Here is a 26977-nt window from a genome sequence, read left to right as displayed (position 1 = left end):
ACAAAGTTCAGAATGACATTTATAAGGTTACTCAAGAATGTTCTAAAAACCGCTGAGAAACTTGAAGAGACCTTCAAGGACTGTAATGAGAATACCAAAAAAATGGAAAAGGACCAGTTAGAAATTAAGCATACACTGTCTGAAATAAAGAATATACAGAAATTCAACTGTAGATCAATATACCCCAAGAGTCAAACCAAAGATCTGGAATATGAAGAAACAAAAAACATCCAACCAGAGAGGCAGAAAGAAAAAAGAATCCAAAACTGTGAGGATAGCGTAAGGAGCCTCTGGGACGGCTTTAAGCGTACCAACATCCGGATTTTGGGGGTGCCAGAAGAAGAGAGAGAGCAGGATATTGAAGGCCTATTGAAAGAAATAATAACAGAAAACTTTGCCTACCTGGTGAAAGAAATAGACTTACAAGTCCAGGAAGCACACAGAACCTCAAACAAGAAGAATCCAAAGAGACCACACCAAGACACATCATAATTAAATGCCAAGGGCAAAAGATAAAGAGAGAATCTTGAAAGCAGCGAGAGAAAAACAGTTAGTTACCTACAAGGGAGTGTCCATATGACTGTCAGCTGATTTCTCAACAGAAACTATGCAGGCCAGAAGGGAGTGGCAAGAAATATTCAAAATGATGAACAGCAAGAACCTACAACCAAGAATACTCTACCCAGCAAAGCTATCATTCAAAATTGAAGGTCAGATAAAGAGCTTCACAGACAAGAAAAAGCTAAAGGAGTTCATCATCACCAAACCAGGATTACATGAAATGCTGAAGGGTATTTAAGAAGAGGAAGAAGAAGAAAAAGGTAAAGGTAAAAACTATGAACAACAAAAAGACATCAAATACGTACCTACCAATAAGTGAATCTAAAAATCAAGTGAATAAAAAATCTGAAGAACAAAATGGACTGGTGAACATAATAGAATCAGGGACATAGAAGGAGTGGACTGACAATTCTCAGGGGGAAGGGAGTCTGAGGGGTGAAGGAAGAGATTGGACAAAAATCTTACACCTATGGATGAAGACAGTGGCAGAGGGTAAGGGCATGGGGTGGGGTGGGGAATCAAGTGGAGGGGAGTTATTGGGGGGGGGAGAGGAACACCTTAATAATTTGAACGATAAAGATTTATTACATCAAATAAAATAAAATAAAATAAAATAAAATAAAATAAAATAAAATAAAATAAAATAAAATGGTCCCTTCCCCCCTTTTTCTCCCCCATGTTTGGAATGTTTAACTCACAGACCTGCCCACACCGAGCCCACTTGCCAATTACAGTTCAGGTCCTCTTGACGCACTAGTCCCCATGGTGGTTTCCCCTGGTGAGTCTCTCGTCCAGAAACCCATGACCCCTGTTGGTCTCAGCGGTTTGCCCTGTGTCCTCCCTCAGCATCGGGATCCGAGAGGAATTGTTGTTCTTCAGTCTGCTGGGCGTTTTGTTTGTTGGGATGGTGTTTCATCACGGCAGTACTAACCTAGTCAGGAATAACAGGAGCGGAGCAGAGGGGAGGCCAGATCACACAGGCACACCATTTGTGCAGCTTTGCCTGGAGGCTGCAGTGGAACTCTGTCCAGGGAGCCACCGGGCTGGCTCCAGCAGGCTGGGCAGGGAGAATGGATGCATCCTAATGCAGTGAGGATTGGGTGACATGGGAAGGTGTACCTGTCAGTCACACCTGGGAACAGGTCATCGGCCAGAGCAGGGGTGACCCCTGTGAGCGGGAAGGTTTGAGATCCTTACTCCCCTGAATGAAGGAGTTCACGCTCTTGGTTCTACACGCTTGGCTCCTGTGTTTTGGGGGCTCCTGGGACTCTTGCTGCAGGGGGCGTACTCTGTTGGCTCCCCTGTATTTGACCACATGAGTCACAGCTGCGGGGACTTCACACGTATGGGTGTGGGGCCGTGCAGACCCAATGCCACCATGGAAAGAAAAATGGATACCGGGTTTGCTTGTAGCTCTACTGAAGCCCCCGTTGCACATCTTCTAGGGCCTGATTAAGGGAAGCAGGTCTTTGGAAACCCAAGGATGTAATTGCACAAAAATAAAGTTTTCTGTCACATCACATCTTCCCACGGGGGCCTCTGGAATGCTTAATCCAGCAGTACCTCAGAAACCCCACTCCCACTAGCAATGGAGAAAGACATCCACTCATTCCACTGGAAACAATGGCACTGATGTGGGGGCATACCATTTCCATCCGGCTCCCAGACCCACACATCTCCCTCGGTGCTTGGAGAACCAGAAGGTATAAGAACTGACAAATTGGTTAAAAACCAAAAGGTGCTGTGTGAGCCAGAGGACTTTCCTGCAGGACCAGCCTCAGTGGGAGGGGGGAGATACTGGCGTGGGGTCTAGTCAGCGCATAAAAGCAGGTCCGATGCTTAAGATCAAACTAAGCTTCCTGTTGGAAAACTGTGGAATTGATGAGGTGTATTTAAAGGAAAAGGAGCAGGACGCTGGCCAGTGTTGCTTGTGGTTAGAGCATCAGCCTGAATACTGAAGGGTCATGGGTTTGATTCCTGGACAAGGGCATGTACCTGGGTTTCAGATATAACCCCAGACCCTGGCTGAATGTATTTGTGTGGGGAGGCAACCAATCAATGTGTCTCTCTCACATCAATGGTTTTCCTGCTTTGATCCCAGGCCCCAGTCAGGTGTGTGCAGGAGGCAGCCAATTGATGTGTCTTTTTAACATTGATGTTTCTCTTTCTTCCTCTTCCTCCTCTCAAAAAAAAAAAATCAATGGAAAAAATATTCTTGGGTAAGGATTAACAACAACAAAAAAAGCAGGATTTACACAAAAAACGTTTTTCAAGTTCCCAAGTAAAAACAAACAATTGTTATAAAATCAAGAGCTTAACTTGTACAGTTGCTGTACACCTGAAACAAATACAAAAAATAATTAAATGTAAACTGTAATTGAAACATTTTTAAAAATGAAAGAAACTAGAACTCAACAAAACCGACCAGTGATTCCTAAAACCTGGTATAATTTGCCATGATCTTGGCAATTCTAGTCCAGAAAGAACCAGAGTCAGCTAAGGGGAGTAAATGTTTACACAAAGAGTCTAGTAAGAAATTCACTTGCTTGCAACAATATTATTATTTCCATAAATTTTGCTTTTAATGATGATTCTTCTTCTTTATGGTAATTAGATCTTTAAAAGTCACCACCAGCAATGATATAAACTTTCACTTATGACTTAGATAATTATGTGCATGTACGGGAGGCCAAGAGGCTATAGACAGGCACCATCTCAAACTCCTCACCTCTCCAGCCCCCGGAGGTATAAACATCCTTGCTGGGGTCAGGTCTGCACATGCAGATCTGCACAGACAACACGTTAGGAGAAGCAGTAGGCTGACTCCGAGGGTAGCGCCCAGACTGTCTAGGTCCATCTGAACTCTGTGGCTCGCTGGCTGGAGACCCGGGACAGGTGACCTCACCTCTCTGTCCTCCACATGATGTCATGGTAAAATGAGTTATTCGTAGCACCTAATTCATTAGGTTGCTGTGAAGATTAAATGAGTTACCTAATGTTATATGCATTGACTGTTACTATTACTTTTACTATTATTTCACACAAAGCAATGAAGACATTTTAGGAAAAGGAAAAATATGTTTATTTCTCCTCTATCTATTCAAAATATATCTTGATCACCAGTAGCATTATACAGATAGCATTTTGGTTAGGCAGCACCAGGCGCATTACAGAGCACTTGATGGTGAAGATACCTGTGCTTTCTATTTCTGCTGCCTAGGAATGCAGAATGCAGTCAGAACGGCGTGGCGCTATGCGAGGTAAAAGTCCAGATAAAAGGTGTTTTTTGTTTGTTTGTTTGTTTGTTTGTTTGCTTGTTTGTTTTTAATGAGGGCAAGGTCAGCTCTTCATTTGGCAGTATGCTTCTTATATATCTCCAAGAACTCAGTCACGTCTTCAGGGGACCCCAAGATGACTGGCGCCCTCTGGTGGATGTCAGTGGGAACGATGTCCAGTATAGCTTCCTTCCCAGTGGTAGCCAATCCTCCAGCCTTCTCGATGACATAGGCCATTGGGTTACCTTCGTACAGCAGTCTCAGCTGGAAAACAAGAGCCCAGAGCTGCGTCTTCACACCAGAAAGTATTTCATAGAAAGAGGATTTATTCCACAGCAAAACAGCGCAGGGCTGGTGGAAGTTTCCAAGGTTCAAATCCCCCTCCCCACCCCATCCCCGCCCACACACACACCTCAAGGCTGCATATAAGACCAAATGGTTAAGTTAGCCATTTGGTTAATTAAGCCATTCATCAAGCCAGAGGCAGGAATAGACTGCTCGATGCGAATATGAGACAGAGCACCTGGGCTCGGGGCTGAATGACATATTGGCAGAACTGGCGGTTCCCTGTTCTTTACGGCACGGCGACTGGGCCTAATGAGGGATTCTGTGTGTTTTGGATGGAGCTTTGCCTATTCTAAAAGCATAAAAAGAATTCATGGTTGTGTCTGGCTGCAGACATCTGGAAAGCAGGCTGGCTCCTCCAAACAGTATGATATTGTTTGCAGCTCTATACACATTCCTTTTATAATTCTCCCAAGGCTTGCGGGCTAGGATTTACTATATTATAAGGCTTGGCATTTATTTTTAAATATTAACTTTTTTATTGTGCGTGTTTTCATGCAGTCGCCTGCGGAGCAGACAGCTCCTTGCAGGTGTTTCCTGCCTCTATTTCCATACAGGTGTCATGGCCAAGTTTGCAAAACCAAAAAAAAAAGAAAAAGAAAAAAGAAGGAACCTCAGCATTTCTGTTAAAAAACAATTTGGGGGGCATTAGGGAAAAGTGCTATTAAGCAGCTAATCACATAGGCGGGGCAGGGTGTGTGTGTGTGTGGGGGGGGGGGGGGGTGGCTGTGGCAGGAGTGGTGTTTTCCGTGAACACAATGTCTTCAGTGAGGCGGACACCATGTGCAGTAAACAGAGACCTGAATACAGGATTTCTATCTTAAAGGGGTATGTCCAAATTCCTTCTCTCATATTAAAAAAAGAAAGAAAGAAAGAAAGAAAAAAAGACTGTTAGGAAGAAACAAAGGACGGTACTTGGGAAGGCAGCACTGTCCCTCTATGCAGCAGACGTGTGGCCACCAGCCGGCGGGGCGCACAGCCCCCCAGCCCCGCACACGCACACGCCTCGGGCAGTAACCGGGGCAGTTGTGTAACGGCTCACCCACGGCTTCCGGGAGGAGCTTTCGTTCCCTAGAAAGGCACCCCTTTCCAGGCCGCTAATGGCCGCTCGTTAGTTATTGCTATTTGATGCCCTTTGAATGCAATCAAAGAAAACCTCTCCTTGGAACGCGGATTTGATCTGCGGCCTCGGTGATGGGGCCGGGCTGGTTCATTTCTCTCCGTGAGTGGAATTTATTTTGCTCGAGCCACACCGCGTGCCCACTGGAAGAGCCAGCACTTCCAGCCGCTCCCGACCAGACCACCATCACTGCTCGTTAGCAGCGGAAGGGCTCTGCAGACCCCGCCTGACGTCAGCCAGGACCACCTGCATCCAGATCAGAACCCGCCGCGGACATGGTCGGCATCCCACGCCAGAAGCTCGCCGCCATCCCAACCTTTTCTTCTTCTTCCCGAGCCAAACAAAACCCTGCTCCTCGGGGGCCGGTTTACCTTTCCTTTGGGGCTCTTCCTGTTGGCGGGGTACAGGAAGATCCCGCCGTACACCAGGGTGCGGTGCACATCGGCCACCATGGAGCCCACGTACCTGGAGCCGTAGGGGGCCGAGTTATCCTGCAGAGCGAAGAGCAGCGATCACGAGGGGTGCAGAGAAGGAAGGAAGGAAGGGAGCCCTCCAAGTCCTCTACCCTGATTTGACTCGACGGTTGTTAAGTGAGCACCCACAAGGTGCGTGTAGAGGGAACGGGGTGAGGATCCTGTTCCCCAGGAGCAGAAAGTGGAGCAATGGGGACCGCCTCTCGTCCGTTTCCCAGCAGGCCCCGCTGCCCTCAGCCCCCAGGACGCTGCTGTTGGTGTGAGCTATGGGGTTGGGGCAGGCATCACACCAACGATACCGGGTCGCAGAACCTTGTGGGGTAAGAAGGATTTTGCAGAGCTAAGGAGCTGGGCAAGGGCGGGGTTTTCGTCTTGTGGGAAGGGACATACACAACTAACCAGGCAGAGAAGCAAAGGCTGTCCACGGGGTGGGGGCAGGGAGGGGGCAGGAGAGGAAGCCAAGGCGGGTAGAAGGAGAGATGATGGAGCGGGAGAGAGAGCCCGGCCAGTTCCGACGGCCCCCAGTGCCATGCTGACCACCTGTCAGCTTCCTCGTCAGGACACAGCAGGCATCGATGGCACGTGACGAGAGTGTGGCAAAGCTGGGCACCCCTGCCCAGAACCAGCTCTGCAGCCAGCCGTTTCCCTCTCCGAGCTCAGGGATGTGTAACGGAGAGACACGGAGAAGGGCACCCTGACCTTGAGGTGACTGACAGACCCCGGTCAGACGCCGTGGGGCAGGTCCTGGGTGCTAGAGCCACGTTTTGTACCATCTGGGATCGGGAGCCCCAGAAGTGAAACATGCTTTACTGCCCTGGGCTCATGTAGCCAGCGGCCCAGCTACCCTGACCGTGTGCTGCCAGGGGAATGCGGAGAGGCTGGAACAGACCTCCCGGTTCTGACGTCCCCGGTACCTGGGCGGGGACCTCACAGGGGAAGCCACGCTGCTCTCATCCCTGCCCCCGTCCCCCTCCAGGGAAGCCTGCAGCCGGCACATCTCTGCCTGGCTCAGGGCCTCACTCACCAGGGGGAACTTCTTCCTCTGGACGTACTCGGTGACCGCGGGCTCGAAGTCCTTGGCGTAGCCCTCGTTGAGGCTGTAGATGTTCCCTTTCTTTTTGATCTTCACATCCTTGTCCACCAGAATGAACTCGCCGATGGCCTGTGGGACCGGAGGACAGGAGAGGGGCGATGAGCCTCCGGCCTGTGTGAGGGCGGGCTCGGTGCGGGAGGGGCCTGCGGTCACACCCATGCACCAGCACAAGGAGCCTGGCTTTTCCTTCCCGGGTTTTTCTTCCTGAGGGATGACTGGCATAACACTGCGTTAGTTTCCGGGGCACAGCGCAGGGTTCCCTATCTGTACACATCGCGGGAGGACCGCCAGCACAGGGAGCGCCTGGCCCTGGGACGCCCATGCCTCAGGATGTGCATGCCTTCTGGGAAAACATGTCATTTAAGGGACGGTGGTGCAGACAGGAGGTGGGCCTCAGGAGGGACAGACAGCCCAGTGACACCGGCGCGCTCAGGGACGGTGTTCCCTTTCGTGTGCGGCTGTAGGAGACAGCAGAGCCCGGGTCTTAACGCACAGAACGTGTGACGGCAGCTGCCTTTGCTCAGGGAGCTCAGTGCTTCTCAGAGCCCCGCCCACAGGCTCAGGACGCAATGGGGAGGGCGAGCACCAGCAGCTCCTGCGGCTCCGCACTGAGGCTCTCTGGGCTCCTGCGTGTCACTGAGAGGGTGATTGGGGTGCTGCTCCTCTGGGGAGGGGATGCTCCCTGGAGGCAAGAGTTAGAAGCAGGGAGGACCCATCAACACCTCTCCCCCCAATTTATTCCCACAGTGAAGACTGGTTCCCGCCGGGATGGAGCACGTGAGATTGGGGGGGGGGGGGCGGAGGAAGGGTGAGGAGAGAAAAGAGACTGGCATGGACAGTGGACACTGTGTGTGATTCTTTTTTCTTATATGCTTCTTGGTATTTCTAGCTATTTTGGCCACAAATATGTAGGAATATTTTTGTGGTCAGAAAACTAAGTAAATAAATAAATATCTTAAAAAAAAAAAAAAGATGAAAAAGTCTGGGACATGAAGCCACTGCATAGCAGGCACCACACAGCTCACTCAGCCATGCTTTGCCCACCCCCTCCCGCAGCGCAGGTGTGGAGGGAGGCTCCTGCACGCCAGACAAGAGACGGGAAAGCTTTTTGAAGGTTAAGTTCCTGATGAGCTAAGAACGCAAACATAGCTTTTAAGCAGAAACCCTCAGCCTGTGCGTGCAGCGAGCCAAAAGGAAAAGGAAAGGCTAGACCCGTCGGAGGCTCAGCCGGCAGAGGGCTGGCCAGATCCCAGGTCCCAGAGGCAGCCGGCAGGGGGACCGGGCAGTCCTTCCAAACACCGTGTGAGGAGGGCAAAGGGCCATCAAATACACAGACGCTCACTCCCAGAGACACGGTCTGCAATCTGGAAACAAGAAGAGATGTATTTTTCCCGACGCGCCCACCAGCACAGGTAGCAGAGAGGATGTGCGGAAGCCGGAGGGTCTGGGAGCTGGCACATCAGCGATTTCAGAAACGGTGCCCCAGCCCCGGCTCCCCATGACCTGTGCTCTGGTTCTGCCACTGTTTTCCCCGAGGTCACCTCGCTGGAGATGTAATCTGGTGCTGATTCCCCGCCCTTGTTTATTTATTAAACGCCAGTACCTCCAGGGACAAAGTGCAGTTGCGCAAGAGTGTCGGGGGCAAAGGCGCCTGCACCCCCCGTTTATCCGCCCACCGCAAGCCAACCCAGGGCCTCTCCGGAGCAGCCGCCGCTCCCCGGATCCCAGCCAGCTGCTGTCCTTGGGTTCCGTCCGTCAGCAAAAAGCACCAAATCAACAATGGAGGGTGGTAATTGGGAAGAAGGGCCCAGCTGCAGGAAGTCTGGGGCTTGTGGGAAGGCTGCCATGGGAATAGAATCAGGACATCACTGTCCTGAAGGAGGATCCGTCCAAGAAAATGCCCTTTCATTAAGAAAGCATCTTGCTAATGCATTTTGCTAATGGTTGAACTGAAAAAAAAAGAAAAGAAGAAAAAAAGAACCGCAAAGCAGAACAAAAATGTGTTTTGTTTTCTTTCTTGTCCTAGAACTCTACCGACGAGCCTTCCGAGAAGGACGCCCTGCAGCCGGCTGAGTGCACCACACAGCTCACTCAGCCATGCTTTGCCCACCCCCTCCCGCAGCGCAGGTGTGGAGGGAGGCTCCTGCACGCCAATTTCATCAACAATGAAATCGCTGATGTCATCCAAGGACGTTTCCAAACGCGAAAGGTGTTATAAACCCAGTTCTCTTCCCCGTGGGACATGGGGCCAATTGCCTAATGGACATGCTGACATAGTAAGGCTGTTCTGTGGCGTCTGTACCCAGTCATGGATTTCGTGGCACCAGATATTTGAAAAGGTTTCTTCCCCCAATTCATCTGCTCTGTCGAAACTGCCACCTAACTCAATAGGTCAATAACCCCAATTCATAGACAGGTAGGACTTATGCACAAATCAAAGCTGCCAGTGAGTGTCTCTCCATGGCACCTGGGCTCCTCTGCAGAAGGTAGCTGTTCTCTATGAGGGGGGTTGAATGACCTCCCTTCCTTCTTCCCCTTCACACCCTGAGGTCTCAGAGCACTGGCAGGACTGCGGAGGCTGGCCCCAGGCATGCCTGTGAGTGCACAGCAGACACGTTCAGGCGGGCTGTGATGAATGCAATGGGGGGGGGGGGGGGGGTCAACAGGCCATCCAGAGGCCCCATCTGGTTCATAAGTACGTTTTAGTTGGCTAGCATGGTGTTTTAACCCAAACCATCTCACTAAACACACACACCACCGTGTTTCCTAAACACCGACACCTGTCCAGCTCACCACTGAGGCTTTCTGGGGTCCCAGCACCCCGGCCTGGCTCCGCAGCACGCTCTGCTCACTCACATGGCCTGCCTGGCCCCGATGGGCACTGGAGCCAGTTGAATCATGTCTGTTCCGAAGATTTCATCTTGGAATTAAGGCCCTCTTTTTTGCTCTGGACAGACATTAACCCTCACCTCAATCATCTCCTCCTGACGTACATGTGGTCTTCCTCTGCGCCCCCACCTCTGTGCACCCCAGTCCATGCCCACACACATAACTGACACAGCCACGGGCCAGGCACCTGCCCCGCCACCCGAGCCCCCGGGCTCTCTCACCGGGTCCAGCATGAAGCAGTTGACCCCACAGGCCATGGCCAGCACCAGCATGGTGGCACTGCCATAGAGGGCGTAGCCGGCTGCCACCAGGTTCCGGCCCGGCTGCAGGGCGTCCTTCTCGGAAGGCTCGTCGGTAGAGTTCTAGGACAAGAAAGAAAACAAAACACATTTTTGTTCTGCTTTGCGGTTCTTTTTTTCTTCTTTTCTTTTTTTTTCAGTTCAACCATTAGCAAAATGCATTAGCAAGATGCTTTCTTAATGAAAGGGCATTTTCTTGGACGGATCCTCCTTCAGGACAGTGATGTCCTGATTCTATTCCCATGGCAGCCTTCCCACAAGCCCCAGACTTCCTGCAGCTGGGCCCTTCTTCCCAATTACCACCCTCCTCCCATTTTACTAATTCGATATTCCCTCATTTCTCCATTTTCACTTTCAAAAAAGAGCATGCCTTCTTGCCAGCTCCCACTAATTTAATCTTATTATGGGCATCGATGTCTTTCACCTGCCTCCTCCGTCTTTCTTTAAACCAATTAGGCCTGGGCTGCGGGGCCAGAGGTCTGGTGAGGACATCAATTCCACCAGTTCTTGCCAGTCGCAGCCCATCCCCCAGGGAGCAATGCGGTCCACATCAACACACACCAAAGAGACTCTCAGGAATAGAAAATCCCTCCAGAGCCAGGACCGAGCAGGGCAGATGCTTCTGGTTTCTGAGCATGACCCACGGTCAGAAACACTGGTGCCGCCACGAACAGTATCAACACACACCCACACGCACACACAACTGCAGGAATGAGACGGAACAATCTGACACTTAGACCATGACATGCACTCTAATCTCTTCTTTTTTTCATAAAGAACACAGCCCGCTGGGTCACGTGGCCCAGTTTGCCTAAGATGGAGGGGTGAAACCCTCTCTGAAAGAGACGGCTCCCAGTGAATGGATTGCTAACGGATGAGCACCATCTCATCAACACTTGATTGGCTTCTTCCTTCCTCAAAGAAGCCCAAACAAAGCTTTCAGCTTGAATAGTCTCTACTTGAATTTAAACAGAAATGAAAATGGGCAATTTTATTTATTCCTTTCCCAGCCAAGAGATGCCAGCAGCTGAGGGGAAGAACTACTAATGTACAAGGAAGAACTGCTAAAACCATTTCTTCCCATTTTCCCTTCATCCCCACAACTGTGTTTTCTTTGTTTTTCTTGGTGTTTTGTTTTGTGGGTTGTTTTTTGTTGTTGTTGTTGTTTTTTTTGGTTTTTTTTTTAATTTCAGAGAGGAAGGGACAGATGGGAGAGAATCATTGATCCTGGGGATTGAGCTGGAAACCCAGGCATGTGCCCTGACCAGAATCTAACCGTGACCGCATGTGGTTCATTGGTCAAAGCTCAACTACTAAGCCACACCGGCCAGGCCCTGAGCCCCTGAGCACTAATGTCACTCGATAGTCAAGGTGGTTGGTTGGCTGGGTTGTGTCAACACAGACTAAACACAGTATTGAAAGTTTGAGTTTTTCCTAACTCCTAACGTTGCCGGTGCATGGTCCTGAGAAAGGAACAGCTTCCTTCGAAGCCAGTGACAGAGGGGCGGACTCAGGCCTGGAACCACCCTCTACCACAGCCATGTAAGCTTACCCGCCAGTGCAGCGGGAAACCAGATAATGGGAATATGGGAACAAATGGGCTGACTGGGAGCTGCTGGAGGCTCCCAGTAATCAGTTCTCCACCAGTAAGAGTTCCCCAGAGATCCCACCTTGCCCAGCGCCGTCCATCTCTGCCTGTGGGGAAGCTGCAAGAGGAAGCAGAAGTTCCCTGAAATACCGTCGCCAGACAATCCTGCCCTGTGACATCTTTGCAAGAAGGAAGAAATGGCAGCACTATCTATGACCCACATACAAGAAACAGAAAAGAATGCCATCGAATCGCGGACTTGGGGGAATTCTTTCCTAGCCTGCCCCCTTCCCAATGCAGGGCTCCCTCCTGGAACCCCCAGTAGGAGGCGCCACATTCCCAGGCGGGTGCGCAGGGCCATGTGCTTAAAGAGCCCGGCACAAGGAGAAAGCCTCCGGACCCTGCCTTTGTCTGTGCCGCCCTGGCCACCACCTGCTGTGGATATGGGTTTCCTTTATTCCATGCCATCCCATAGGGATGAGGAAAAGACACTGGGATTCTGGAGATTCAAGGTGGTAGACGGGAAAATCGAGTATGGCAGGAGGGTGTGGTGGCTGTCATGTCACCAGATGGCTGTCCTTCAGGGGCAGCCAGACCTCCTTTGAAAGTCTTACAGGACATTTGGCAGAGTCCCCCCCATAACATAGCCAACATCGCTTACCTACGACTGCAGCAGGAAGCCTCGCAGGCAAAACGTGTGCGAGACGGCGCCCTGCCTCCAGGGGTGTGTAACCTGTACTGCAGATGGGTTGGTTTGCCTGGCCAGCGCCCATCGCCATCCCACTGACAAATTCCTCTTAATCTTCCTTTGGATGCCGCCTCCCTCCCTCTCAGCTCCAGGGGTGGGCACATTCAGGCAAACATTCTGACCGTGATGGTGTCCAACACCTCAGGAGAGTTATACTCCTCTGGGTGTCCCCAGCTGGAAGCTGGGTGACCCCTCCTGAGGCACAGCAGCAGGCAATGCCTAGGACACTAGCCAGTGGTCAGCAAACTGCGGCTCGCAAACAGCGGTTTGCTACTCTGTCGACTGAGTTTGCTGACCACTGGGATAGGAGCTTAATCACAAGGACCAGCAACAGCCTGCAATTATTGGAATCAAGAGTCTAGGTCGGTGGTCGGCAAACTCATTAGTCAACAGAGTGGCAAACCGGGGCTTACAAGCCGCAGTATGCCGACCACGGACCTAGCCCACCAGCCCTTGGAGATCCCTTTGGAGCCTGTTTCCTGGCAGTGGTAGGCCGGGCCTGATGCTGCTGCAGTTCCTGTTTCAGATGCTGTGTGCTGACAGGCGCCCAGGGAGCTGAATGCTAGCCGAGAGCCATCTATGCAGAAAGCAGGAGAGGCACCTTTGAAGCATCGGGCACATCCATGTTTATGCCCCAAGGCCCTCAAATGGCTTTAAATAATCAATAAGGCTTTGGAAAACTGAAATGGCAAAGGCAGCATCCCACTCATATTTGTTTTCGGTCTTTGAAGAGTCACACCACATTTACTGAGAAGGGTGTGGAGATTCACTGTTGAGTGTATCATCCTTCATTCATGCTGCTGTTGCAAGCTGGTTTAATTTTTTTAGTTGACAGTCAGTGTCTCCGTTTTCTAGTTTTATCTGGTTTCCTTCAAGGCATCTTTATTTGGGGGTTGAGGTGGAGACTGGAGCTGGCAAACATTCGCGCTGCTTAGTTTGGGTTGAGTCACTAACCAGAAGTCTTGCTTCACAGGAAGACTTTTGCTACAAACCTCTCTTGCTATTGTAGATAGCCCTGGTAGTTTGCAGATAAGATGGGCTGCCTCCCTGCCTGTAACAGGCATGGTACATTCCATGTTGACTTGGAAAATAGATAAATTCTTGCCTTGACCTTCCTGCTTTGAGCATTGATTACTCAAATCGATTAGCTGTATAAGATGATGTCTCTGCCTCAAGGAGTTCGCAATCTGTACAAATGCAGAAGGGGTGTTTTGTCCCTCTCGCTGAGACAAAAGCAAAAACACTTAATGACCAAAGAGAACTGTCCTGTGGTGTCCTGATTTCCACATGTTTGAAAGGAAATTATACGCAATGTTAGGCAACAAGTCCCTTTGAACAATAAAGTGCAAATGGGCCTCATTACTTAAACTACGGCCTCCGAACGCTACAATATGAGCATGGGGAGAAGCCTCTGCAGCCACCTGCCCATAAGATAAAGTGATTCAGATGCAAGGGCATCTGTGAGGTTTTATTTCTAAATTAAACAATACGGGCTGAGTTATGGGAACTAGATTATTTAAAGGACACTGCAAATTATAAACATGAAAACATATTTCAGATTTCGTGTTTTATGATGGGCCACAGGTATTCATTCTATTTTATTTATATACTTGAGTGCTCTTCCACCATCACGGCACATACACACACACACACACACACACACACACACACACGGCACTGAAAGAAAAAGAAGGGAAGAGAGGCAGGCTCTGGAGATAGTGACCTGCCAGGTACACAGGTAGAAGATCCGGGCAGTGTGCAGCCAACTCTGTCCATAAGTGGACAGGCAGTAAGCACTGTAGGTTTTATGTCATTAAGTATCACAATCGCTGAGCCCTGCCAGGGCATCATGGAACCCGCCAAAAGCATCATGTAAACGTATGAGTTGACCACATGCCATTAAAACTTCATTTAGGGACAGTGACAATGAAATTCACATAAATGTTATGGGCTATGAAATATTATTTTAGTTTTTTCCCCCCAGAATATATTTTTTTAAATGCAGAAGGGTTATTTTTGCTCAGAGGCCATACAAATCAGGCAATTGGCTGAATTTGGCTCTGGGGAGAGTCAAAGTTTGCAAAGCCCTGATGTAGAAGATTTCAAGGTCAATTCTGACATATATACTCTCATTGTTGTCACACTCACAATTCTCAGCTCACATAGTATTACCATTGTAACTACCCTCTACTGTCCCTTTATTTTTTATTTCATTTTCTATTATAAAGAAAGCATGGTACGGCTAAGAGTAAACTATTTTTCTCTTCCTACTTGCACAGTACTACATTTTCTAACAACTTAATGGATCTTTACTATGTATCAAATGCTGAAAAAGTCAGAATTCAAGACATAAACCTTAAAGTTTCATGATATACACTCTGGTTGCTCCACCAATAGTGAAACAGGTCTGGATGCTAGACCTTAACTTTCCTCTGGGTTCCAAACCAGGGGCTTATACGTTACCTCTTACCTTTCTGTAGATGCCAAAAATGGTTCCAATGGACACAAGGCAATCGATGTTGGAGGATCCATCAAGGGGATCAAAACAGACCACATATTTACCCTGGACAACAAAAAATGGAAGTAAACTCTACTTTAAAAACAAACACAGTATAACAAAATAGAAATATACACTAAGGGGATTAAAAAAAAATGGGAATCTAGGGGAAAGTTTAAGAAATGTGAATCTTATTTATACTCTGTCATGGAAGCTATGAGTGGCATGCAAAATGCAAATGACAACAATGAATATACATAATCATATGACTACTATTGTACCAAAACATCATTAGGCAGAGAAAACACAACTTAGAACGGGAGGCATAGATGAAGGTAATAGAATATAGATAAGTAAGTCTTAATTTCCTACATCATTGATATAGCTGAATCATAATGTTGGCTTGAGTTTCCTGGCAGCCAGAGGAAGAAGAGAAGCAAGGTTAGTCTTTTATTTCTTGTTGTTCATTAGGGACATATACATAATTCCTTAAGTGAAGCTAAAGGAATTAGCTGCATTCAAGTCTTTAAGAGCCTTGTTGTGCAGTTCTTACAGATGACACTGGGTTACAGTGCACAGAGCCCTCAAGGATATCCCAACTGCCATGAATGGGGATGTCAGTGGTGTGCTGGAGCCGCCTGGTTGCTAGTCTCAAGAGTGAGTTGTACACATCTCTTCCCAACTCTGCCTTCAGGGATATCACATTGGTAGTTTAAAATCTACTATGAGGGAGTATTTACAAAGGTGGTATTGGCTATTCCTGCAAATCAGAGACTTTTTCAAAACAGAACCAATTTATCAGCACTCCATAGATTTTCGATATCCAGATTAGCTACTTTAAGATGTGGTTTCTAAGTTCTGCATCAAATTAAGACAAGTCTCTCATTCCCTGACCACTTGCTCTTAAATCACTCTGGTTTATGCAGGAGACACTGTTATCTGGAAAACGGGAACATGCCTCTTAGAAAAGCATATGGTAGTCAGAGAAGTTGTGCCGACTGGTAGAGAACATTGAACAGCAAATTCAATTCACATGCCTGAAAGGCCAAGTACTTTGAGAAGCCCAACCGAGAACATGAACTTTGAATCCAACATATAATATACTTTAGGGATAATATAAATTAATCGGATATAGCTCCCTACACTCTTCAAAATGTAAAGACCTGTTATCAGGCAGCCTCTCTAAGTTCATCTTCTGATTGCTTTTTTCTAACTCTACTCCTTCATGTCCCCGATTCATCTCAAACAGGGAAAGACGGCAACTCCATGGAACTGCACTCCTCATTTCAAGTTTTTTTTTTAATTATTATATAATTGTTTTGTTCTATAAAAGCTGGATATACTCTTTCCATTCCCTTTTGCAACAATAATTTAGTATTGAACCCCTACAGTGGGCCAGGCGTTATGCTAGATGCTGGGATACAGAGAAGAATATAATTCATTCTCCTCCCTCAATGAACAATTAGATCAATAGGATTCCAAATCATAAATCAGCGACAGGAATTGGGAGCATCTTACATTGGCAGAAGAATTGGAGTGTGAGGATAGGAATTTGGTGGATGAAGATGAAGCAAAAGAAGTTGTTAATCGTAGCCAGACTTTGAAGAGCCTTGAACATGGCAATGAAAAGTTAGGAGTGGAGATGAATATGAGTATATATGCATCTCTCCCATGTCTGAGTCCACTGGAGGATAGATAATGACATTGCGTATGGTGGTAGAGGGGACAGGTGGGGACGGGTTGAGAGATGGTAGTGAGGATGAATCTGTGAAATGATGACTCATGGTTCAGGAGGAATCTAGGGTGATTCCTAGGAATCCAGCCTGGCTAAGTAATTGGAGTCATTTATGAAGGTAGAGAGAAAAATGGTGACATTAAAACCCTAGATGGTAGCCGAAACCAGTTTGGCTCAGTGAATAGAGCATCAGCCTGTGGACTGAAAGGTTCCGGGTTCGATTCCGGTCAAGGGCATGTACCTTGGTTGTGGGCACATCCCCTGTAGGGGGTGTGCAAGAGGCAGCTGATCGATGATTTTCTCTCATTGATGTTTCTAACTCTCTATCCCTCTCTCTTCCTCTCTGTAAAAAATCAATATATTAAAACAAAAAAACACACAAACAAACAACAACAACAAAAAAACCGCCCTGGATGGTGAAAGTTCAGACCCACCCTTTTCTCAGGTTCTATAATGATGGCTTGTTTATCTTCTTCCGACACAAGGACGCAGGTGGCAAAGGATGCCCGCAACACGTTGATGACCATGTCATTGGAGAGGACGTCCAGCTTCTTCACTTGGTCACCCGTCACGTTGGTAGAGCCAGCAATCCCATAGCTAGAGGGAAGAAAAGCCACAGAAAGACAAGCCATGACCACCAGAACACGTAAATGCATGTAAACCACTGAACGTGGCGTGTAGGAGGATTTAGAAGAAAGGAAAGAAGGTTTAGAAGAACAAGAAGCATGATCGTCCCTGTAAATGAACGTTCCTTCCTGGAGGGGAGGAAATACCATCACTCACCTGTCTGGTACCTGGCACGGTACCCAGCACACCTTGTGTGAAATCTGTGTTTCTCGAGCCTTCCCCATCCCCCTCATTATGGCCTCTAAATAACCTTTTTTGGTTGTTTTCACTAATCACACTCTCCCATGAAATACTAATTTTAATACTAAAGACATGGTACATATCTGTTTATGCACTGTCTGCAAAGCTGTGTTTTATACACAAAAAGATTGATTTTTCACCCCCTGCCCCAAGACTGGTTTTTACCCCTGAATGTATGGCTGATGCTTAAAGAGAGCGAGCAGGGAAACCTGGGTGGGAGGGGTCCTGAGATGTGAGCGAAGCCCAGGGAGTCTGTGGTTTTATAGCTGAAAACATCCTAAAAGGAAAGATACGGATTGGTCCCCCCTCATTGCCTAGAGCACATGTGTCAAACACAAGGCCCGAGGACCAAATCCATCCCGCCAGGCCTTGCAATGTGGCCCGCACCGCGCTGTCATCACTGCACTCCGCTGCGTTTCCATCACAATGACAGTTAATGACTGTTCAGTAAACCATTCGGCCCGCGATTTAGGCTGGATTTTAGATTTTGGCCCCTTCTCTGATTGAGTTCGACACCCCTAGCCTAGAGGCAGGTGGAAGCTGCCGAGACAGCAAAGGGCTTGTCCAAGCCTGAGCAGTGGAGCAGAGGTGGCAAGCCCATGGGGACCCCAGGCCAGGCTCTCTCAGTGGCACCCCACTGCCACTGGCAGGAATCCTAAGGGTTGGGGAGAGAGAGGGAGGTTGGGGAGGAAGGCTTGAAAGTGTGCAGTTTCTACCTTATTTTCAAGGTACTTGCAGACAGTAATTGTGGAATTCCCAGAATCCCAGTGGCTTGTCCAAAATGTAGCCTCATTTGCCTCAAGAGACTGGAGGGTGTTCCTAGCCTGGGTTTGGATGGGAACACTGAAAGGAGGGGATGTTCTAAAGGAAGGGAGCCCAGAACAAGATAGAGGCTGGGTGTGGGGCAGGAAGAGCAATGGAACTTACCTCCAAGGGGCTGGGAGCAGGGGCTCAGGGCCCAGCTGCACTTTGGTCAGCGTTCTGGGAGCACTCACCTGGGAACGGACTGTCCCGGCACCCACCGCCTCAGCTCCCAAAAAGGCATTTGTCTAAGCATAACTGCCATTTCTCTGGCTGGACAAATCTGCCAGGCATCGTCCAAACCCTAGCGTCTCAACCGGCCTGCCTCTCCGGGAGGGAACTCCAGGGGTCTCATCACCCCGCTGCCCGTGTTTCTTAGAGACACAGGCTCAGCTGCAGGTCAGGGGTCCTTTGGTCGTTAACCCGCGGAATGAGGTGGGATGAAAAGAGAAGCAGCAGGAGGGCTGACGGAGGAGATGCTGTTTGTCCCGGTGGGCGAGGGAATGATGCCGGCCCGAGCCTTTTGATCTCCTGCCACAGACCCTCTTTCTCACCCCAACTGCAGGCCAACGCCGGTGGAGAAAGAGCAGCCAAATTCTGGGTGGAGCTGGAGGGCGTGGCAGGGCCCGCCACTGAAATACATCTCCCTCACTGGCCTACTGGCACCAAGCAGCTCTTCCTTGCCAGAGGTTTCCATGGTTACAGTCACCGCTGATCCCAGAAGGCTAGCGCTGATGGGAAGAACCTGGGCATCAGGACAGAGACCTGGCTGCCTCCGGCTCTGGAGCCCTGGCCTCGCTGAGCCTCCTGTTTGCTTTGCCCATGGAAGCCATGCTCCCTCCTCCGGGAGGTGTTAGAGGACCGCAGGGGTAACATACATGAGGCGCCAATGTTCATCCCGCGCTTGCTCCCTACAGGGCGCTCTCATTAGGGCTGTAGATGTGGGGAGAGGAGTGGGGTCTCGGCGATGCCCGATGCCGGGGCTTCATCCACATAATGCTGGCACAGTTGCTTATCCTTTCCTTCCAGAAGGAGGAGGACAGAGGGCATGTTTCTTCCCAATGCCCCAGCTTCCAGTGCATAGCAGGCCCTCAATAAATACGTGCTGGCCCTGGCCAGGTGGCCCCATACATCAAAAAAAGGTTGTGGGCTCAATTCCCTCTCAGGATGCATGCAGGAGACAACCAATCAATGCTTCTCTCTCACATCGTTTTCTCTCTCTCTCCACCCCCCAACCCCATCTTCCTCTTTCTCTAAAATCAATAAAAACATATCCCTGGGTGAAGATTATAAAATAATAAATAACTAATAATAAGTAACACATTTATGCTTGCTGATGAATGAATGGCATTCACTGAGAAGAGAAATTGCCTGAAGGAATGAGTGCAAGAGTGACCAACTTCTAAATTAAGGCCACCCACTCTCAGCAGTGCCAGGGGAAGCCACCGGCAGTGTCCCAGGGACAGGCGCACTGGGTCAGCTCCAGGGAGGGCTGGGAGGCTGGGGCAGAGGGACAGCAGACATGGGACGGATTGTTCACACTGGCCCACGCTCTGCCAGCTCAGGGATCTCGCTCAGTAAGACGGGCAAAGGCCAGTCAGCTCCTGGAGTAGCTGTTTGAGTGTCCATTTACTCCACAAGTATTTATTGGATGCCTAGTGTGTCCTGAGTGCAGAACAAGACGGATGATATCACTGGCCTCATGAAGCTTATATTCCACTGAGACAAACAAGAAACAAGTAAGTAATTTTGTGTAGGGAGCGGCTCTAGGGTCAAGCCTCAGGCTGACCTGTAGCAGGGCCACAAACAAGTCCCAGCCTGGAGGACAGAGCTCTCTCAGCATTATTAAGCCTGACCTTGTAACTCTCCCTAATCCTTCCTAAGCAGCTAATGGGCTGTGGGAGGTGCAGCAAGTGTTGCCAAAACAAGAACATTTGTATACATGTTAATCCACCCTTGTTTTAATCAGACTATAAAATAAAGCATGGGCTTGCAGGCTGGGTCTTTTGTGTCTTCATCCAGACATGGGAGATCTACCAAGCCCTAGCTGTATTCTCTTGTCTGTCTTTTCTTCAGTCCTTCACCCTTGGCTGCACTGACACTGGCATGGCACAGTTTTGAATGAATGAGTTAATGCTGGATGGTGACCAGTGCTAATGAGATGAAATGAGATGCCTGGGGGACAGGGGGTGGATTGGCCGGTCAAGGAAGGTCTCATTGCAAAGGGGCCACTTGAGCTAAATGATACCAGGCACCAAATCACCCATCGCAGACAACTGTCCAGTCCTCGGGTTCCACCTCCCTGAAGATTATGTAGTCACCCCACCCTTCCTTCTCTTTCACTTCCCCCAGAATTGAGGGTCCCCTGCCCTTAGTTTTAGCCGGAAGAACCCTTCTTCAATATTCTCCAGTTGCTTGTGAAGAATAACATTAAAAAACTATGGAGGTTAATTATTCTGGGCCCCTCTAACCTAAAATGCAGGCACTTCAAAATTTTTCTAGGACATCTCATGGGAAGGGTCCCTGGTAAAACTCGCTGTTAGAGGAGTCTGAGAAAGAGATTTTAAGGTAGAAAAAGGGTTCAGGAGCATGAGCTCCCAGCCTGCCGTGTTGGCAGCAAGAGTATCTGAGTTTACACACATCGCCAGGTGGTCTTCCATCCGGATCTCAGCTCACAGGGGTGTCTGTGGCTGGCGCTTCACACACAGCCCTGCCCGCTGCTCAGGCGCGAGGCACGCCCTGGGCTCTCCTCACCCGCCTCAAGGGGCCTTCAGGGGGCAGCAGGGTGCTTCCACAGGTCAGTGAAAGGTCAGAAGCAGGCACGGTTCTGATGACTCTGACAATGGAAATGCCCTCAGAAATATCCTCTCAGAACTAAGCCGCTAAAGAACATACGGCATTTAGTTTCTACACAAGTTTTCAGAACCCCCTTTGGAAACATTAAATGTCCGCATTCTGATCAACCCTCATTCCTCAAAGGACCGGTCGGTGAACAAGAGCCGTCACCATACAGCGCAACTGCCACTCGGAGGAGCAGTGTGACCACCTACAGAATGGAGAGGAGACCTGGGCCTCAGCTCCCGGCGACACAGCCCCCTCCTTTGCTGGGCCGCTAACCAGGGCTTAGAAAATGAGTCGGCTGACTTCCAGGCAGACTCACAGAGAGCCCAGCGGGTCAGGAGGGCCGGCCTGGTTGGGAAGGAGCTTCCCTCCGCCACTGCGAACAGGAGAGTCTGGCTCCACGGAGCCTCAGTGGGCCGTGAGCGATGCCTCTCACACACTGCCCGGCTCATTCTTAGATCAGTCCTCAAGGTGCTGCTCCCTGGGGCCAGCATCAGTCAGCAAATAAGGCTGCAAGAATGTGGGGAAATCATCACACAACTCTGTCCAAAAAAGCCGTCCAGGGGCCAGCTCTGCCTTACCATCCATAGACAAAGAGAGACCACTCGAAAGGTTGGAGAAAAGGGTTGACCCAGCAAGCTGCAAAGCCCTAGGCTTAGCTCCAGCCCCGCTCATGCAAAAGAGTCAGGAGCAGTTGGGTGTTGAGCAAGCAGGGACAGGGACCTTAGTTACGACTGAGCCAGGGACTTGATCTGCTGAGGAAGCTTTTCCAAAATGCAAGTCATCATGAAGAGGACGGATCAGCACGGGCTTTTTCCCATGGGCAGGGACTCAGCCCACTGGGGTCCAAATCCCAGCCCCGCCCACCACATGCTGAGCAACCCCGGCCAGGTCACCTCACCAGTAACATGGCATTCAGTACATCTACAACCCAGTGTGCAGAGAGAGGCCTTGAATGTGTTTATCTAGGTAAAGGGCGAGAAACGAGCCTGGCAAGTGAGCAAGAGGTGTTCTGGTCCCATGCCCATCCCTAACTCCCCAGGCAGGCATACAACCACCCAAGGCGGGTCCTAATCCGGCCTTGCCCTCTGGCTGATTGCATATCGGGGTGGCTCAGCTTCCTGGTGAATTGTTCCTTTCCAGACTTGGTAAGTATAAGGGCTGAAGTGCGTGATGCACCTGGTTCACAGCAGCCCAGTGGCAGCCACCATTGTCCTTAATGGAGCCCCCAGGCACCTACTAGGTAAATGCTGATGGATGAGGGGAACGAAAACCAAGGAACCGAAGCCTCCAAACCAGTTTCACAGGCAGCTCCTGGCAACTGTGTCACAGGTAACTGGCAGCAAAAGAAAATGTTCCAAGTTCAACACTTCACTCCCATTTCATTCAAAGTAGTTGTCTCTGCAGCCAATCCACTGGGTTGGAGGTGGGGAGGGGGTCGTCCTGGCAGGGTTTAAGCCCTCGTAGAGGTCCCTTTTTAAACCCCCAGAGACACAAAAGTTCTCTTTCTAGAGGTTGAGGAGCAAATGCTGATTGGAAAATTTGTCGAATATATATTCTTTTCCTGAAAACCTCATTGAAAACCTAAAAAACTGCAAGTCATTTTAATTCATATGGTGGGGAACTCCTTAGAAGAATAGATTAATTTGGCCAGTTTTTAATATCCTTAGAATTATGTAAGTATTAACACTGTTTTATTTTTATTTTTAAAATATATTTTATTGATTTTTTTACAGAGAGGAAGAGAGAGTGATAGAGAGTTAGAAAAATCGATGAGAGAGAATCATCAATCAGCTGCCTCTTGCACACCCCCCACGGGGGATGTGCCCACAACCAAGGTATATGCCCTTGACCGGAATCAAACCTGGGACCTTTCAGTCCGCAGGCCGACACTCTATCCACTGAGCTATACCGGTTTTGGCTGAATTAACAGTTTTAAATTGGCATGTGGTTTCTGGAAGGGGCTGAGCCATTGCGCAGCCATGGTCTGTGATTTGGGATATCTGAAGCAGAAGGACTGGAGGCAGGGCCACACTTAGGGAAGAATGCTCAGAAGCTCCCCGATTTGCTAGCTCCAGACTTTCTCCCCCTGATGTCCACATGACAGCATGGCTGCGAGAAGCCTTCCCCACAGCACACAAAGGACCAGGGGAAAGCTCATTCTCAGAACACCCAACGGATGCTTATCCAATCCTCATCACTCAAGTCCAAGGTGACACTGACTTGTTACTAATTGATTTCAAGGTAAATGACTAACTGTTCACCCAGCTGGGAACGTCCAAGGGTCAGACCGGAAGCACGCTGAAGAAGAGACATCAACCAGAGCAGCTTTTAAAGGTCACAGTCCTCAGGCTTGGCCGGAGTTCATGGGGCCAAAGTGGGCAAATAGGGTGGAGGTAGCTGTGCTTCTGGTGTGAAAAGGGAGTCACAATTCTGTTGAGAAGCTAACTCAAGAAGCATAACATAAATCTGAGAAAGCCTGCAAGGGGTTCATTTCACAAGCTCTGCAAATTTGAAGATAAATGGAAGCATGTATTAGCTGACCTGTAATTCCAAAATTAAAACTGAAGTTATTAATCATTTTCTTTCACTCGTCATTCTGGGTCCATGCCCTTCCAGGGCAAGTCTTCAGCACTAACCAGCTATTTGCCCACACATGGCTTTTTCATCAGGACATCAAAGCCAGTAATGAATGTAATTTGGACCCTGATTTGAGATCTTGTCATACTGCTGCCTCCCTGACCACATCATACTGAGACAGCAAACTCTTATTTTCCCACACGAGCACTTCAGTGTTTATTCTGCACCTCCCGGTCCACCGCCCACATGACGAGGGTGGATCCCTCTTCCAGGAATGCTGTTTGAAAGAATCAAAGACAGGTGAAATGCGCTAACATAGGGGAAGAGTAAAATAGCGATATATTTGTGCAATGGAATACTAGGCAACAGTTAAAACGAAGGAGGCTGGATTTATATGTCCTGCCATTGAAGGATGATCTTTACATATTGTTGAATGATGAAAGTAAATTATTGAAGAATATGTTAACTGTAATCCCATTTCATTTGCTATTTACATATGGATGCATGTAAATATATATTCATGTATAAACTTATATGAGTACAAATACGCATCAGAGAAAATAACCTGTAAATTATATAAATATAACTTAATATAAACGGAGACCACCCCAGAGAATGGATAGAGGTGGGTTTCACCTTTTTCTTTGCCTTGTTGCATGGTTTAAATTTTTGTCAATGAGTGCATCTTATTAAGTAGGTTATAATGATAACAATAGCAATCTTTTTTAAACCTGGCATTCACTACTATTTAGTCTAAACAAATATATGTATTTCACACAGCCAACGTAAGTACCGTATTTTCCGGCGTATAAGACGACCCCCTAATTTTACAGTTAAAACATAGGTTTAGGCCTATATTCGCTGTATAAGACTACCCCCCACTTCCGAGACAACACCAGTTCTTTTTTTAATAGACCGCCTCTCTGACTCTGGCCAATCTGAGCAGGCTTTTTACTAGAACACAGTGTACATGTTCTGTACCTGAAGCTACACTGTGTTCTAATAAAAAGCCTGCTCAGATTGGCCAGAGTCAGAGAGGCGGTCTATTAAAAAAAGAACTGGTGTTGTCTCGGAAGTGGGGGGTAGTCTTATACAGCGAATATAGGCCTAAACCTATGTTTTAACTGTAAAATTAGGGGGTCGTCTTATACGCCGGAAAATACGGTATCCTTTGTCCAGATCCCAGCATCTGAGGTTTCATCGAAGGTGGGAAATATACACTTCAAAGCAGATCTTGCATTTTCAAGCTCCTTTTAAAAATAATACAGGAAATGACAGGTACACTTTTTAAAGAAGGCCTCTCATCCTCAAAGACAAGTATAGCTATGAAGCCCCCTCTATTTGTTGTAAATTAAATCTGAAGCAAGATTTTAATTGAATGTGTTTCCTAAAGCAAAGACTCCTTAGAAATGTACTATTAAGAGGAGCCATAAGTGAAATAGTGGCAGAGTCTCACCCTTCCTAACATATTGTCCCAGTCCTCTCCTGGCCGGGCCATCCCTGCTTGACTTCTGAAAATATGGGTGACCACACTCCTTTATTTTATTTTATTTTATTTTATCAGATTCATTTAAAATTTTTTTCTTTATTGATTAAAGTATCACATATTTGTCCTCATCCCCCCATTCCCATCCCAAACCCCTCCCACCCATTCCCCCATCCCCCTGTTGTCCGTGACCACTGGTTAGGCTTATATGCATGCACACAAGTCCTTTGGTTGATCTCTCCCCCTTACTCCCACCCTCCCCTACCTTCCTACACTCCTTTCTTAAGAGTCAGCAATACATGCTGTGGGACCAGAGCCAAACAGTTGAAGGGGCCATGCTCTCTGGGGTCAGCTAAAAACATTGTGCACAATGTTTGTAGTGTCCCTGGAGGAGTGGACTATTAGGAAGAGTGGGGGCAATCTGAAAACCCAGGTACTCTTCAGCTCCGGAGGGCCAGCTGAATACACAGAGCGAACCACAGAGTGTTTGTGTCACTTACAAAAGCCTCACAAGCAGGTGCCCTTTGAACCCCATGCCCTGTGACTCCTTTGCCACACACAGGTGATCTGCAGAACAGCGACATGGGCACCACTGAAGAACTTCCTAACATGCAGGTCTCAGGCCTCCGTGGCCTGCTGCCCCTCCGCACCGGCATTGCTGCTCCTGGGAGCTCTGCTGCCCGCTTCCTGCCGGGCCTCCCTGGCTCCTGACAGGACCTGCTCAGGCTCAGGTGATACTTGAGCCTGAACCCAACTTGAGATCCCAAATCCGAAGGGCGTGAAGGAGGTAAAGAAGAGAAAGGGAAAAGAAGGTTCGGTGCCGCACTTTCCTGAGTGAGGCTGGATGTGTAGGGCCAGTAGGCCAGGTGCCCACCCGCCAGCCACTTCCACCAGGAGGAAGCTGACAGGGGTGCCAAGCAGGGCAGGCGGATCAGCCACTGAAAGGGCTGCAGGATAGCGGCAGGTGTGGCTGGGGTGACAGGCCCCCGCGTGGGCACCTCCAAGCTCAAGAGAAGGGGAACCAACTTCAAGGGAGGGAGCAGGAGAGGGAGGAAAGGAGGAAGAGAACGCGGCCAGGCCAGCCTCCCAGCTCAGACAGACACAGGCTGCCAGCATGAGGGCAGGCCTGGAACCAGACATCAGACGGTCAGCACATTGGTCAGCACATTCCCAGCTGACAGACAGACAGACAGACAGACAGGCCGCCGGGTGCCCCAGGGGCGGGAGGCTGACTCACAGGTGCGCGATGCCCGCCTTGCGCACGGCCGTGGAGATGGCCTTGACCGCGGTGCAGAGCGCGTTGAGCAGCTGGGTCATCTCGCCGGTGCCGCGGGCCTTCCTGCCCTCCTCCATGACGAAGCGGGTCAGGGTGACGATGTTGGTGTCGAAGGTCGACTGGTCCGTCATGCTGGGGCCGGCTGTGCTGCTGGAGGCGGACAGGCAGGAGGGCGCAGGGCGCGGGGAGCGGAGCCTCGGAGGGCGGCTGGGTGCTGAGCCTGACCGGCCTCGGGAGCTCCCGCCGTGAGTGCGGCTGCTGGGCCCGGGGACACCTATAGGTGCCGTCCGCCCCGCCCCGGGCACACCTCCGCCCGCCCCGCCCGCTGGGGCCCCGCCAGCTCCGTCCCCTTCGGGCCGATCCTCCGGGCACGCCCTCCCCGCCGCTTCTCGCCCACCTGCTCCCGGCACCTCCGCTTCCTCCTCTGTGCGCCCGCCTCCCCGCCCTCTGAGGACGGCCGCCGAGCCACCCCAGGGCGCCTCAGGCCCTGCAAGGCCTGCCCC

At 49.5% G+C, this 26977-nt stretch overlaps 1 protein-coding gene and 1 long non-coding RNA gene across 2 annotated transcripts; both read right to left on the bottom strand.

The window, feature by feature from the left end:
• Nucleotides 1-3619: 3619 nt before the first annotated feature.
• Nucleotides 3620-26738, bottom strand: FBP1 (fructose-bisphosphatase 1). The gene is made up of 7 exons (XM_036461362.2): nucleotides 26436-26738; nucleotides 17058-17220; nucleotides 14862-14954; nucleotides 9978-10118; nucleotides 6799-6936; nucleotides 5673-5792; nucleotides 3620-4100 (listed from the first exon to the last, which is right to left on the bottom strand). Exons 1-7 carry the CDS (start codon nucleotides 26603-26605, stop codon nucleotides 3909-3911), a joined length of 1017 nt encoding a protein of 338 aa, XP_036317255.1. The 5' UTR covers nucleotides 26606-26738; the 3' UTR covers nucleotides 3620-3908.
• On the bottom strand, nucleotides 11243-14043 carry LOC123651097. The gene is made up of 2 exons (XR_006739576.1): nucleotides 12830-14043; nucleotides 11243-12618 (listed from the first exon to the last, which is right to left on the bottom strand). It is a non-coding gene; the product is annotated as an uncharacterized LOC123651097 (long non-coding RNA).
• Nucleotides 26739-26977: the final 239 nt, after the last annotated feature.

This window comes from Pipistrellus kuhlii, unplaced genomic scaffold (assembly GCF_014108245.1).
Source record: "Pipistrellus kuhlii isolate mPipKuh1 unplaced genomic scaffold, mPipKuh1.p scaffold_m20_p_36, whole genome shotgun sequence".
Lineage (NCBI taxonomy): Eukaryota > Metazoa > Chordata > Mammalia > Chiroptera > Vespertilionidae > Pipistrellus > Pipistrellus kuhlii.
This window is presented reverse-complemented; position numbering and strand designations above follow the sequence as displayed.

Excerpts from the sequence above, each read along its gene's own strand:
- FBP1 (XM_036461362.2), bottom strand. The coding sequence starts at position 26,605 with ATGACGGACCAGTCGACCTTCGACACCAACATCGTCACCCTGACCCGC. Across the intron at positions 6,937-9,977 it reads ACTGCTTCATGCTGGACCCG|GCCATCGGCGAGTTCATTCT; the intron begins GTGAGAGAGCCC and ends CCGGTCCCACAG. Across the intron at positions 4,101-5,672 it reads GGAAGAGCCCCAAAGGAAAG|CTGAGACTGCTGTACGAAGG; the intron begins GTAAACCGGCCC and ends CTTGTTTTCCAG.